The 14,746-nt window shown below is 45.3% G+C and overlaps 1 protein-coding gene across 4 annotated transcripts; it reads right to left on the bottom strand.

Annotated features, from left to right (window-relative positions):
* Positions 1-3,878: 3,878 nt before the first annotated feature.
* Positions 3,879-7,241, bottom strand: CFL2 (cofilin 2). Of its 4 annotated transcripts, none has more exons than XM_039538902.1 (4): positions 7,105-7,241; positions 5,086-5,393; positions 4,920-4,996; positions 3,879-4,829 (listed from the first exon to the last, which is right to left on the bottom strand). In XM_039538902.1, exons 1-4 carry the CDS (start codon positions 7,105-7,107, stop codon positions 4,717-4,719), a joined length of 501 nt encoding a protein of 166 aa, XP_039394836.1. In that variant the 5' UTR covers positions 7,108-7,241; the 3' UTR covers positions 3,879-4,716. The 4 variants fall into 4 exon arrangements, with proteins under 4 accessions (XP_039394836.1, XP_039394837.1, XP_039394839.1 ...); XM_039538903.1 differs by lacking the exon at positions 7,105-7,241 and adding an exon at positions 6,731-6,833; XM_039538905.1 differs by lacking the exon at positions 7,105-7,241 and adding an exon at positions 6,063-6,126.
* Positions 7,242-14,746: the final 7,505 nt, after the last annotated feature.

Below are 14,746 nucleotides of genomic sequence, written 5' to 3'. Positions count from 1 at the left end.
TTGCCTTGTTTCTCTTGTATTTTATGAAAATGTACATTCATCTATGTCCAGACAGAAGGCCTGTTCACATAGCTGCACTGTACATTAAAAATCAATTTTTAGTAAGAGCAGCTGTCCAGAGGATCTAATCTTATTAATTGTAGATGCCTTTATTAAAATAATGTTCTGCCATTTAATCTGTTTCTACGTCTAGAAGACTTGATACAAAGAGACGAGGTACAGACTATATATGAAGAATGAGATTCTTTCATCTGTCTATACTTACTTATACATTCCCATTTTCCCCCTCACTTCCATGTCTACCCAGTATCTCTCTTTAAAATATCAAAAGCAATTTGATATTATAGATTAGTTGCAAATTACCCATTAAAAAAACCCAACCCCACAGGAAAATTAAGGAAGCAAAAAGTAGTACTGAAATTATTTTGCTAATGTCTATATAATGCACCCAAAGCTTTTTCTATGGGGTGAGTGAAGGGCATTTTATTGGTTGCAGCAAACAGAGAAGAGAATTAGTGGGAAATTTATGAAATGGGAGGCTCAGAAGCATGAATATTTAAACTAACCAAGATCTGTAATTTTGACATGCTGCATATATTTTGTTTGGCTGTTTTTAATCTATTCTCTAGTCTATTAGCTAGTCTATTATAGTAGGAACGTCTGTTGTCCCTCTCTCATAACACGAGAGTAAGGGGATATTCAATGAATTTATAAAGGGGAGAATTCAAAACTGATAAAGGAAATACGTCTTCACATGGATAGTCCAATCATGTACTAACACATTACCACAGAAAGTCACTGAAGCCAAAAACCTAGCAAAATTCAAAAAGGGATTAATGTTTATGTGGCTATCATAATACATTTTTTGGAAGTGCTATTAAACCTCATGCTTTAAGCCTTAAGTCATCTAACTATCAGAGACAAGGATGAGATCTAATGTAGGGAACAGATTATCCCACATCCACCTACTATAGAGTTCTTAAACTTTCCACTGAAGCATATTGCACTGGCCACGGCTGGACCTCAGGTTTGATGCAATGTGGCAATTCCTACGTTCCAGTGTATTTAGGTTGCAAACTGTCTTTTATTGTCTTTGTATAGCACCTAGCACAATGAAGCCCAAATTCTGATCAGAGAATCTAGGTACTACCTGTAATACAAATAAACAGAATACTACCGGCAGCTATTTTTAGTTAGTTAATTCCATGTTTTCTGACTCAGAGAGATTTTAAAAGTAAATTCAGTGGTTAAGAGAGGGGCTATAGTGTCGCCCTCGGGCAGCACTAGTGCAAGTTTCTTTTCAATACACAACCATTAAATTTCAACTATTAACTAGAGGGACTGAGGAGAGGTGAAGCCAAGAACTGAATGGGCATGAATACTAAACTTTGGCTGGAATTGTCATAAGGTTGCCACTTAATGCAAAGATGGGCAATGATTTTTACAGAATACTATTGCTTATTTTGAACAAGTTATAGGGAGGCAAAAGGCTCTTTTTTCAGGTTCTCTGTGCCAGGTTTTAGCCCAAGTGGATTTCTAAAATTGTCAAATTGCATCTGATACCAGCTTAGTGGTTTTACATAACAGCACCCCATTTCTTATGCATACTTTAAAAGGGACATATACTTCAGCTACTCTCCCTAATTCCTGGCTGATTCTCCCCTTTCAGAGAAGTTAACCCCTGTATTGCGTCTCCAGGCCCTCCTGAAATAATTTGAAAGCATGATCAAATTGAGTAGGACAAGTGATTTTTAAAAGAAAAGATGCCATTTCTGCAAAAGCTACTCTCAAAAACTTTTATTTAACATTCCTTTATCAATAAATTAACTGAAGCCAAGATACCCAGAAGTAACACAGACAAGAGATACATAAGAAGATATTCAGATTGAGAGGCTTTTCCTTCGCTTATAAATCACAATGAGGCCTTAACCATTTTGAACAGTGACAGAAAACAACAGCTGACAAACGAGTTTGGAACAGATGCCAGTTGTCTTTCATTTGTTTTAGAATTTAATCAACAGTGGTTCTGTAGCACTGTTTTTAAAAGTAGGATATCTATTTACTTAATTGGACTTCACATCGGTCAATACTGTTTCAAGAACAGATTAAAGACAGACTGCACATCTTTGATGCAAAGGTTGTTTTAGTTCAGGGCTCTGGACCTTATGTAAACTCAGTTTGTGCTTAGACTTTATATGTATTTGTCTGGATTTTGAGTCTATTATATACCTTAGCTAGTTTTAAAAAAAAAAAACCCAAAACATATCCTCTAATATTCAATTTTGAAGAAGCCACAGACATCCTTCTAAGACTATTCACAAACACCAGTGACACTAAGTAGCAGAGGACAATGTACATTTAAACACAGTACTTATTTAAATTGCTGACTAAAATGGAATTGCAGTTAAAATTTAACATCTTAATTTTAAACTGTTTTGATGTCTAATGAAGTTTACAATATAAATGTAATGTAACTGATTTGTTTACAATCTAAAGGTGTTTTGTGGCATAGTATATGGTGCTGCAATGAACGGAGACTAAAAATACATTTTTAATCTCTGTTCATTACAGTACCATATATTAAGCACACATTGGATTCTAAAATTAACTAGGCTCTGCACACAAAGTGTATAATTGGAAATAAAGATTGAGAAATCAAGAAAGATCATTGTAGACAACTCCCACGCATATCAGTTATTTTTCAACTTCAGTAAAAGATACTTGAGAGTTTTGTAGTACAAAAACCAAAATTCATTAGCATGTTTAACAAGTCAATGGTCAGCATGCTTTGTTAAACTGCACTGTAGCAGAATTTAGCCTATATAAAATAGGTATCAAAATGAAATGTGTAAATTTTAGGGACAGCTGGAAGCCTGAAATAAAGTCTTAAAGTTGCACAGGACAAGAGATCCAGACTACAACATTGCTAGGTCATTCAATTTACAAAGGTGTTTGCCATTATCTGCTCTGCTTTTGAGAGGGTTAAGGACTGAAAATAAAAACTCAACATTTAAAACATCATAGTTCTACTCTGACTTTTAAAAATAAGGTAATGATAAAAGTATTTCTTCTAGTAGCGTGTACATTTCAGCTGTGATTGGCTGCCTAATAGAGTTCCTTTATGCATACCAGTAAAATCATGTCCAGTTTTGCCATTTGTGGATAACGATGACAAGATACAAAAGCATGTGTTAGCCATAAATAGCTCTGGCTAAGAGAGGATTGCTCACACTGAGCAGATCAAATTCTCTATAAGGAGAGCAGTATTTGGCTTTTAGCCAAACCATGTCCCTGATGCAAGACTTAGTAGTGGAAAACTTTCCAGTTCTTTTTGCACAAAAATTAACAAATTGAACCATTCATTTAGGATATTTCTTACACTGAGTCAGTGTTCCTGCAGCATTTGTAGAAACAATGAAGATTTAACTATTCAAACCCTGTAACTTACTTATGTGAAAGCAAGATCTCCCTGCCATTACACATCAGACTGGAAACAAATGTTACATCCATACATTTCTGACATATAGAACTTCAGGAGAATTCAGCTAAAGAAATATGCTGAATGGGTAACAAATTCCTACATTGTAAACTTCAGATACAAATGAGCTATGGATTGAACGCTTCCTAATAATGGCAGCTTGTTTACTTAAATGGTTATAAACTGGGAAGATGTCCTTTATCCAAATCAACAGAATAGAACAGTTAAATTACTGTAAAGCAAAGTCTAAATTATGACTAGGGCAGAAAAACTGTTATTGAAGTTGAGATTAATGATTGTTTACCTTTATAATACTTTCCGCAGACATTAAATTATTCAAAATATGCTTAATTTAAACATACTTCAAACTATATTTTCCAATGAAAACAAGGCAACATTCTGTAATAAGCCACAAGTTTTATTGCAACGTGGCCAGGTTTTTTTTTTTTTTGATCTCAAAAACAGTGTTCCATTTAAGGCTCTTTTTATACAGAAACTGCCATCATGACTGATGTTTAACAAAACAACTTTAGTGTTGCAAGACTCACATGGTAAACATAACTCCTACTCCTGTTCAGTAGTGTACATTCAATGGAAAACGAAGGCATCAGAACAGCTACTTCATTTATAAAGATATGCATGTAACAGGAATGAAAACCGAGGTACTACAATTGTTTGATGACACAGTTACAGCAACTTAATTGGCATTTCTTGGGGGGGGAGGGGGAGAAAATAAATCAAACATATTACAAAAAAGTGCTTTAAATGCATAGTGTTGTGTGCTGCCATGTCACAAAAATAGGCTTGTCAAGGCAGGTGAGGTGTATGAATGCACAAGAGCCTCATGGAACTGCAATCAAGTGCAACTGTAAGTAATACTGAATAGAGTCTACCATCTGACCAGTGGATAATACTTTCAAGGCATTCAATTAGCTTACCCTTTGCTGTTTGCTAGACTATTCACATCAACTATCACATTCATTGTACAGGTTGCAAGGAATGCATGCAACGTCAGTTTTGGCTACGAGTATGACATGAAGGCATTCCTTGGGGTTTACATAAAACTACCAGGATTAAAGAATCTAATGGCAATCACTGGTAGACAGTTTAATTTAATGACATCTCCTTCAGGTCTGTAGAAAGGTGAATGGAGGGGGGGAGGAGGAGTTATACTATTCCAATTGAACGAGCTGCAGAAATGGAAGCTCCTTAGATCCAGATGGCACTTGTCTGTCTTTCTATAAGGGTTTTCCTTCAAGTGAAACTACCACATTGCCTCCCAATTTCTCTCCAAGTGTTGAACGGTCCTTAATATCATCCAAACCATTTACTTGCCACTCATGTTTAATACCTGAAAAACAAATGGATAAAAATATATTTGTTCAGTCCCTCAACACTGAGAAGAACTGTAACTGCTTTGTGGAGTATCAGAAGCCTGTACCTGTAAATTTCTTTTTAATGGCATCTTTAGAGCTTGCGTAGATCATCTTGCTTTTTAAAGGTGCACTTTCTGGAGCCCTGTAAAGGCAAAAAGTAATTTAACCTATTGATATTAGAAGGAAAACATAAAGAATTTTCAGTTTTAATAGTAAGCTGATTTCACACACCAGAATATAAATACCAGGTCTTCTTTCTTAGACTCCTTTGTCTCGTATGTGGCATCATACAAAGCATATCGGCAATCATTCAAAGGTAACAACTTCACAAAGGATGTGTAGGGGTCTTCCACAGTATCGCCAATATCACCAACTAATATCTGCTTTGTTTCCTCTACAATTATCTGTTTTTTGTCATCACTTAAGCAGAAAAGAACTGCTTTCTTTCTTTTTTTAATCTCTTCTGGGGTTGAAGATTTCCTTACTTTCATGTCATTAAAAACCTTTATAACTTCATCATTCACTGTTACTCCAGAAGCCTGTAAATGAGATAAAGGGAATAATTATTTAAATACAAAATGACTAACATTGACTATGGGGAAGATAATACCTGATACTAAATAAAGAGAAATCTACTCTACAAATTCAGAACAAAAATTTTACTCTAAACCTGAACACTCTAGAAACATAATGATGTCAGTGGGATTGTATCAGATATAAAACTGTACAAAATTTCCCCCTAATTTATTCATTTATCTCAGCATCATCTCCTTTTGAGTTATTGATCCTAAATAACTGGGTTTCCATTGCTCATATCAACCAATTATCTATTAGTTTATCATATATTTGGCTCAGCCAGGGGTGGGTTTTTTGTTCGTTTTGTGGGTTGTTTTTTTAGTTGGAACAAATGTAATACCAGCAGTTCATATCCAGTAGTGTCATGGTTCTAGTTTGGTTGAGTGATGTAAGGCTCTAGAAGCAGTAGAATGACTTCTGAGTTGTGTCAACTTCAATGTTATGTTTTAAAAACTCCTCGCTTTAACTTAATTCTGATGCACTAAAAAAAAAGCCATTGCAGTTTCTACATAAGGAAAGTACAAATTGTACAACACACTATCGTAGTTCCAAACCATTCAGAACCTTAACCTAAAACAGTACTGATAGAGCTGATAGCAAACTAATTACAAAAATTTTGGCTTGTTACTTACAAGCTAGCTAAACACATCTTTGTTTTCAGTTCATTACATTCTTTATTAAAACACAGCAGTTTCCAAGGTACAGCATGCTGTTTTCAAGAAACCAGGTAAATAACAAAATAAAAAATAACAACCCTGGTCCTTTTGGAATATAATCTGTACCTTTTCCTAGTTTAATTATAGGAAATACATTTTGTTTGAAGAAATGAAGGTTTTACTAGCCCATCTCCACTATTAAACTCTGATTTGCTTGCAAAATTCTTCTTATTAGAAAGATGGTTATGTAAACCTTAAAAAAAGCTTAACTGCCACTGCACTGACAGCTCTTAGACTGCTCACTCCCAATTCCCCCTCTGAAAGAGGAGACAATGCAGCTCCATTGCCCTCTCTTCCCCTCTGGAAAACGATCCAGGTTTCTGGGGGAACTGCAGCTAGTGAAGTCAGTCAGACGGGGCTGACTGCTCCCTGAACGCACCCTGCCCACTTTAAATGATTTGTCCCTCAGCCCCCAGCTCCGCCACATGATATGTGGCAGCACAAATTCCCCGTGCGGTGGGGAAATCAAGCAGGCAGGGCCGGGGGCCCGAGGCTCTGCAGCAGCAGGGTCAATAATACCGCGTCCTCCATGGAGAGAGACGCATTGAGCCAGAGGCGATGAGCCTGAAATCCCCACCACCAACCTCCCATCCGCACCGCACCCGACGGGCAGCCCCCAGCCTCAGCCCCGGGAGCACCCTGCCCCTGCGAGCACAGCAGCCCCCACAGCCGTTCGCCCGCGGCTCACTGGCGCGGTCCACCCCCCATTGTGAACGCAGGCTGGGACCAGCCCTCCCTTCACACCCCCCCGCCCGGAGCGCCGCATCCCGGCCGGCGCCCGGCCGCAGCCGCCCTCCCAGGCCGAGCCCCGCAGCCCCCACACTAAAATTAGATTAAAATGGCCGCTGAAGGCCTCAGGGCCTGAACACGGGCCCGGACCCGCTCAGCCCCTCACCCCGCCGGGCCTCCCTCCGCGGGCCCTCGCCGCTGCATTGCCCCGAGCACGCCCCGCCCTTACCATGGTGCCGGGTCCCTGTGGCGACGGCGGCTGCCTGCAACGCTGGGATGCTGCTCGCACGGAGCGCGCGAGGGGCTCGGGCGAGGCGGGCGGGGGGACGAGTCACATGGGCGCCGCGGCCACCGCCTTCGCCACCACGTGCCGCGGCGACCCTCCCAGCTCGCCCCGCAAGGGGGGCAGGGCCCCTCCCTCCCTCCGCTCCTGTCTACGGCACCCCGTCCCAGCCTGGAGGCCCTCCGCGGGGCATTGACCTCCCAGCCCAGCCCCGCAGCACCTTGCGGGGCATCCCTACGCCCAACTAGCCGGGGCTGCTGAGGGGCAGCTCCATACCCCCTTCCCAGCCCGGGGCCCTCAGGAGAGCATTCACTTCCCCAGGGCCCAGTTTGGGGCACACCCACAGCCACCTACCCCATGTCCAGCTCGGGGCCCCGAGGGAGTCCTCCCTGTCCGGGGCACCCCTCACCCCCCCCCCAGGCTGCCCTCAACTATTGCCTCCCCCACCAGACTGTCGTAGGAGCGCGATATCACACATCCCTTTCCCAGCCCCGCGGCCGGGAGATGCCCCCTCCACATCTTCTATACGGATCTTGTGATCCCCGACCCCCTTCTAGGGGTATTATCACTCCCCCGGCTCTGCGGCACTACACTGCGCCTTCCACAGACATCCCCTCCCCTTCCCTCCCCCGCCGCCCCTCTTCGCTGGCAGAGACGGGAAAGCTGGCTCAGGGACGAGCATATTGTAGCAGACTCCGTTCCCTTTAGCAATGGTTTGCAGGTGAATCATCCCAAGGCTCTCAGCACGGGGCTTTGCAAACACTAACTAACCCGGAGAGCACGCTGGTGGGGGTAGCGGGACACAAAATGCTCTATCTTGGCTGCTGGATGGAGAGCGCTTGCTGTGTCGTCCCCTTCCGCTGTCCCTGCAGTGCTGCTGGAGCCAGAGGATTGGAGCTCGGGGTTCCACTGCTACCTGAAAAGTTCCGAGTAAAGCAGATTGGACATTTTTGACAAAAATGGAAATTAACTTTTTCAACATTTTTCATTCTTTTTTCCAGTTAGCTTCCTCCCAACCTCCTGCGCAGTTGTGAGCATAGACGGCAGGTTTGTATATTTTTTGGTGGGGCCCAAAATGGTGGTGTCCCCCCCGCTCCCGCCCTGTAAGCCGATATAAAATGAAGCTACAACGCGTCAGTGCCACAAGATTACAAGGGTCAATTAAAAGTGGAAAGTCAGAAGCAGCACTTGCCTGCTTCAATATACAGTATTATATTTTGTTGCACCTGTGGTGATGATGTGGGAATGTTCTTAATATTTTCTCTGAATACTGTGTGGGTGCCTCAGTTTCCCCTGCAAGATGCCAACTGAAGGTGTTGGGGATAAAGAGATCAGGTGGCCTCCCTGTCCGGAAGAGACATAGAGGCCAGGGGAGGGAGTGTCAGTTTGGAGCTGGCTGGGGAAATGGGGAGAGACCCAGAACTTGGTTCTGGGCTCCCCACCCCCCAAGATGGACCTGACAGAGGGGTTCTGTTTTCTGTACCAACAAGCTCTGTTTAAACTGTGTTCCAGTCGTCTGATAAACCTTCTGTTTTACTGTCTGGCTGAGAGTCACATCTGACTGCCGAGTTGGGGTGCAGGGACCTCTGGTTGCCCCAGGACCAGCCTGGGCAGACTCGCTGTGGAAAGTGCATGATGTGGAAGGGCATGCTGGATGCTCCGAGGTCAGACCCAGGAAGGTGTAAGCTTCTTGCCCTGGAGACAGTATGCTCCAAGAGAGGAGGCTCCCCCAGAGTCCTGACTGGCTTTGTATGGAGTTGTTCCAAAGCATCACAGCATCCCCTTCCACACCGTGCACTTCCCAGAAGTCCGCACAGGCACTGACATTCCCTCCTCCGGCCTTTGTCTCTTTTCCAGGCATTAGGAGGCCACCCGATCTCTCTGTTCTCCAACACCTTCAGTTGGCACCTTGCAGGGGAAACTGATTTGGGAGAAATGAAGTAAAAGCTGCCCAAACCGAGCTTGAGCACTCCTGAATTTTGAGGTGTTCAAATCTGGAAGGCAGGTGCTGGGGGTGGGAGAGGGCTGTGGGCTCCATGGGGGAGCATGGCAGCAACTGTCTGGAGCTGCACAGAGCCAGACACGCTGGTCTGAGTGGCACAGTAAGTGGTTTGGGGGTTGGAGAAGAGGTAGGGGATTCCAGGTGGCAGTCAAGGGACAAGGAGCAGGGGGGGTTGGATGGGGCAGAGGTTCGGAGGGGCAGTCAGGGGACAGGCAGCAATTGGATAGGCATGGGAGTCCAGGAGGTTTATCAGGGGACAGGTAGGAGGGTCCTGGGGGGAAGTTGGGTGGGGTCTCAGGAGGGGGCAGTTGGGGACAAGGAGAAGGGAGGCTTAGATAGGGGCTGAGGTCCCAAGGGGCCGTTCGGGGCAGGGATCTCGGGAGTGGGTAATCGGGGGACAAGGACCAGTGGTGCTTAGATAGGGGTGGGGTCCTGGGGGCAGTTGGGGCAGGGGTCTGGGAGGGGGCAATCCGCGGCCTGGGGCTGGGATTCAAAGGGCTCTGGGCTGCTGGCAGCCGCGGGGAGCCCAGAGCCCTTTAAATGCCAGCCGCGGCCGGGACTCAGAGGGCTCTGGGCTGCCTGCAACCGCGGGGAGCCCAGAGCCTTTTAAATCCCAGCCACGGCTGGGATTTAAAGGGCTCTGGGCTCCCCGCCCCTGCGGGCAGCCCAGAGACCTCTGATTCCCGGCCACGGCTGGGATTTAAAAGGCTCTGGGCTCGCGGCGGCTGAGAAACCTAGCTCCAAATATTGCTGGAGCAGAGCCCCTGACTGTGAATATTCCTGGGGCTAAAGCCCCAGGAGCCCATATAAGTTGGCGTCCATGGTTGTGAGTAACTACTGTAGGGTGACTGGAAAGTCCTAGCTGGCCTTGAGTCTGTTACTAGTTAAAGCTAAAAGGAGTGGTACTTAGTTGGATTTTAATTCCTAATAACACTTAAGGACAAGATTTGTCTAACGGAGGGGGAATACCATGAGTTTGGTGGCACAATAAGATGACAACCCTAAATAGTGTACACAGTCCAGCCTCTTAAACTCTGCTACTTCAGATCTCACCTAGTTTTTTTTCCAATCAGGTACTTGGAAACAAACTAAAGTGGGGGTGGGGAGCTTGGGGCACTTGCTATCTTTTTTCTAGACATTTTCCCAAGAAACGGGCTGCACTGGCGAAATTATAAATTACATGTGTGCGATTTTGATAAGAACATAAGAACGGCCGTACTGGGTCAGACCAAAGGTCCATCTAGCCCAGTATCTGTCTACCGACAGTGGCCAATGCCAGGTGCCCCAGAGGGAGTGAACCTAACAGGCAATGATCAAGTGATCTCTCTCCTGCCATCCATCTCCATCCTCTGACGAACAGAGGCTAGGGACACCATTCTTACCCATCCTAGCTAATAGCCATTTATGGACTTAGCCACCATGAATTTATCCAGTCCCCTTTTAAACATTGTTATAGTCCTAGCCTTCACAACCTCCTCAGGTAAGGAGTTCCACAAGTTGACTGTGCGCTGCGTGAAGAAGAACTTCCTTTTATTTGTTTTAAACCTGCTGCCTATTAATTTCATTTGGTGACCCCTAGTTCTTGTATTAATTGATCTTTGTTTTGTAGTGTATGTCAAAGTTAATGTCTTGGGTAAGGACCATGTGTCTTTTTTAATGTTATGACTACTTTTCCAGTTGTTGTTATGGCCCTCTCTAGAAAGTGCCAGACCTGTTTGTAACACATGCATACTGAAGGTTTTCTTTACTTGATATACATTGCTACCATCACCCAGTTCTTGTTATTTTTTCAGGACAGAGTGGAATTCCCCAATACCCTGCCTGAGCTTCTCTTTTAAAGTGTATTATTTTTAAAGGGGATAAAATAAAACTGTTTATCCATTTATATTACCTTTACTTGCAAGAAACACTTCAACTACTTAATTAAATATGTTTATTTAAACCAGGGCCGGCTCCAGACCCCAGCGTGCCAAGCGCGCGCTTGGGGCGGCGTGCCGCGGGAGGGCAGCAGGCGGCTCCAGTGGACCTCCTGCAGGAGTGCCTGCGGAGGGTCCGCTGGTCCCACGGCTTCAGTGGAGCATCCGCGGGCGTGCCTGCGGGAGGTCCACTGGAGCCGTGGGACCAGCGGACCCTCCGCAGGCACGTCTGCGGGAGGTCCACCGGAGCCGTGGGATCGGCGACCGCCAGAGCGCCCCCCGCGGTGTGCCACCCTACTTGGGGTGGCGCAATTCCTAGAGCCGCCCCTGATTTAAACACAATAAAAAAGGAGTAGAAAATATATGTTCAAGAAACTCAGAAACCAGTATCCGATAAATGGGCAAAGTTACCCCCATACTTACTAGCCAATCTAGAAAACAGAAACTTACTCTTCAGTAATAATAATGCTTGGCACTTCTGATTTGCTTTGGGTATTCAAAACACTGTACAAACAATTTATTATTTACTCCCCTATCCTTTATAAATGATTGTGCCTCTATTAAAATGTCCCAATCCTGTAAATCCATGCTCATGTGAATGGTCTGTACTCATGTGGAGATGCTCACTGACTTCAATGTGACTGTACATGGAACACTTATGGACTGAATTGTATCCTTGACTTATTCAGCCATGCCACTAGTAAGGTTCTCCACTCCATATGGCAAAGTGAGATCTTCCTGGACCTTGGCTTCCAGGTCTAGTGTGGAGAATGGTCCCTTCACTTTGGATACTCTTCCCTATGAGGAAGTGGGGCCAGTAAGGCCTGGTCTACACTGGGGGGTGGGGGGATGGACCTAAGATACGCAACTTCAACTACGAGAATAGCGTAGCTGAAGTCGACATATCTTAGGTCGACTTACCCCGCATCCTCACGGTGTGGGGTTGACTGCTGCCACTCCCCCGTCGACTCCGCTTCCGCCTCTCGCTGTGGTGGAGTACAGGAGTCGATGGCAGAACGATAAAGACACGATAAATCGATCCCTGCTAGATCGATCACTACCCGCCGATCCGGCAGAGAGAGCTCAGGATTGGGCAGAGCCTAAATTCAGTCCCATTTTCTTCCCCACACTTTCTTGTTGACCAGCATAATTGGGTTGGCATGAGTTGAGAAGTAAGCTGTATCCATTACAGCAGTGGTCCCCAACCTTTTCATCTGGCAGGCGCCAGACGAAGGACCGTGGCGGCAGTGGAGCATCTGCCGAAATGCCGCTGAATTTCTGCGGCGTTTCGGCGGCGACGCCTCTCGATGACGTCTCTTGTCGGTGGCAAGTGACGTCATCGAGAGGCGTCGCCGCCGAATTTATGAGCATTTCGGTGGTGACGCCTCTCGATGACGTCACTTGTCAGCAGCAAGTGGCGTCATTGAGAGGCGTCGCTGCCAAATTTCTGCGGCGTTTCGGCAGCGACACCTCTTGATGATGCCACTTGCCGCTGACAAGTGACGTCATTGAGAGGCGTCGCCGCCAAAACGCCCCAGAAATTTGGCGGCATTTTGGTGGATGCTCCACCGCTGGCCAGGACATGGGCGCATTTAGATACACCATGTTGGGGACCCCTGCGTTACAGGCTTACAATAGGTTACAGTAGAAGTGCAGAGTTACAAACTGCTTGGGAATAGAGGTTGTTTGTAACTCTGAAATGTTCAGAACTCTGAACAAAACGTTATGGTTGTTTTTTCAAAAGTTTACAACTGAACAGTGACTTAATACAGATTTGAAACTTTATTACACAGAAGAAAAATTCTGCTTTTAACCATCTTAGGGTACGTCCATACTACCCGCCCGGGTCGGCGGGTAGCGATTGACTTCTCGGAGTTCGATATATCGCGTCTCATCTAGACGCGATATATCGAACTCCGAACGTGCTCCCGTCGACTCCGGAACTCCACCACCGCGAACGGCGGTGGCGGAGTCGACGGGGGAGCCGCGGACTTCAATCCCACGCCGTGAGGACGGGTAAGTACTTCGAACTAACGTACTTCGAGTTCAGCTACGCTATTCACGTAGCTGAACTTGCGTATCTTAGTTCGAACCCCCGCCCTAGTGTAGACCAGGCCTTAATTTAAATGAAGCAAGCACAGAAACCGTTTCCTTACCTTGTCAATTTTTTAAAAACTTTTCCCCCTTTTTTTTTTAATATTTTATGTTTAACACAGTACTGTATTGTATTTACTTTTTGTTGTTGTCTCTGCTGCTGCCTGATAGCATAATTCTGGTTCCAAATGAGGTGTGTGGTGGATGGGTCAGATTGTAAGTCTGGTGTTCATAACTCTGAGGTTCTACTGTACTTCTCCCCAGGAACAATTTCTAAGGGTATGTCTACACTACCCACCCAATCATCTGGCAGCGATCGATCCAGTGGGGGTTGATTTATCACGTCTAGTCTAGATGCGATAAATTGACCCCTGAGTGCTGTCTTGTCGACTCCTGTACTCTGCCGTGAGAAGCTTAGGCGGAGTCGACGAGGGAGCGGCAGCAGTCAATTCACCACAGTGAAGACATCGCGGTGAGTAGGTCTAAGTACGTCGACTTCAGCTACGTTATTCACGTAGCTGAAGTTGCGTAACTTAGATCGATTTTCCCGCCTAGATGGCCCTGTCCCACCTCACCTGCACAAGCTGGAGGAAGAGCTTAAAAAGAGAACTAGAGTAGCTCAGTGGCAGGCAGGCAGACAGACAGGGGAGGTGAGCTGACCTGTGCTCTGAACTCCTGGGAAGGAGCAGCACAGAAGCTTTTGCTGCCTAAGGCCTGGTGATACTGACTTGACCAAGCCAGCAAAGGAGGGACTGGTGATTTTTGGAGGTCAGAAACTATTTTTGTGTTCAGTTCTTTACTCTGTGGGAAGAAGGGACATTGCTAGGAAGTGATCCAAGGAGGCTGCTACATAGCACCCCAACATGCAGGGCTTAGCTTCCTGTCACTGAGCCCTGGATCAGAGCCATGTGGAGAAGGTGAGCCCAAGCTCCCCTTCGAACCCCTAAAGAGGGAAGACTCCAAGACCTTGACCCAAGGGGGAAGACCTGAAGCCCTTGCTGACTTCCACTTTGTTGGACTCTTTGTGAACCCCAAAAGGGGTGGACTTGAACATGTGACCCTGCCCGGGAGGAAGACAACCTGCCATACCTGTGTGTGACGACTAGGTGGCACTGGCAGTGAGAGTTCTCCTTCACAGAGTGCTTAATATTCTTCTTAGTAGGATCTTAGTAACTGGTTCAGGTGTGATAGCAGCACCCAGTGCTATGTATTTAAGGCTGTTTTTCTATTTTTTGTTGTAACCGTGTTGGGACAAGGGGGTGAAGTAATATCTTTTATTGGACCAACTTCTGTTGACCTGAAGAAGAGCTCTGTGTGAGCTCAAAAGCTTGTCTTTTACCAAAAGAAGTTGGTCCAATAAAATATATTACCTCGGCAATCTTGTCTTTCTATTTTCTGAAGTTATGTATTCAACATCATTGTAGGTGAGATTCTTCTTTCATTGAAGATAACATTTTTTTTAATGGGATTTGATCAGGATCCGGACATTATTATATTCTCCTTCTGATAACCTTTTAGCATATGCTGAGGTTGTGTTAATGCTGGATGTTTCCTCACATACTAATAGGGTCATTTT

This window comes from Mauremys reevesii, linkage group 4 (genome assembly GCF_016161935.1).
Source record: "Mauremys reevesii isolate NIE-2019 linkage group 4, ASM1616193v1, whole genome shotgun sequence".
Taxonomy (NCBI): domain Eukaryota; kingdom Metazoa; phylum Chordata; order Testudines; family Geoemydidae; genus Mauremys; species Mauremys reevesii.
This window is presented reverse-complemented; position numbering and strand designations above follow the sequence as displayed.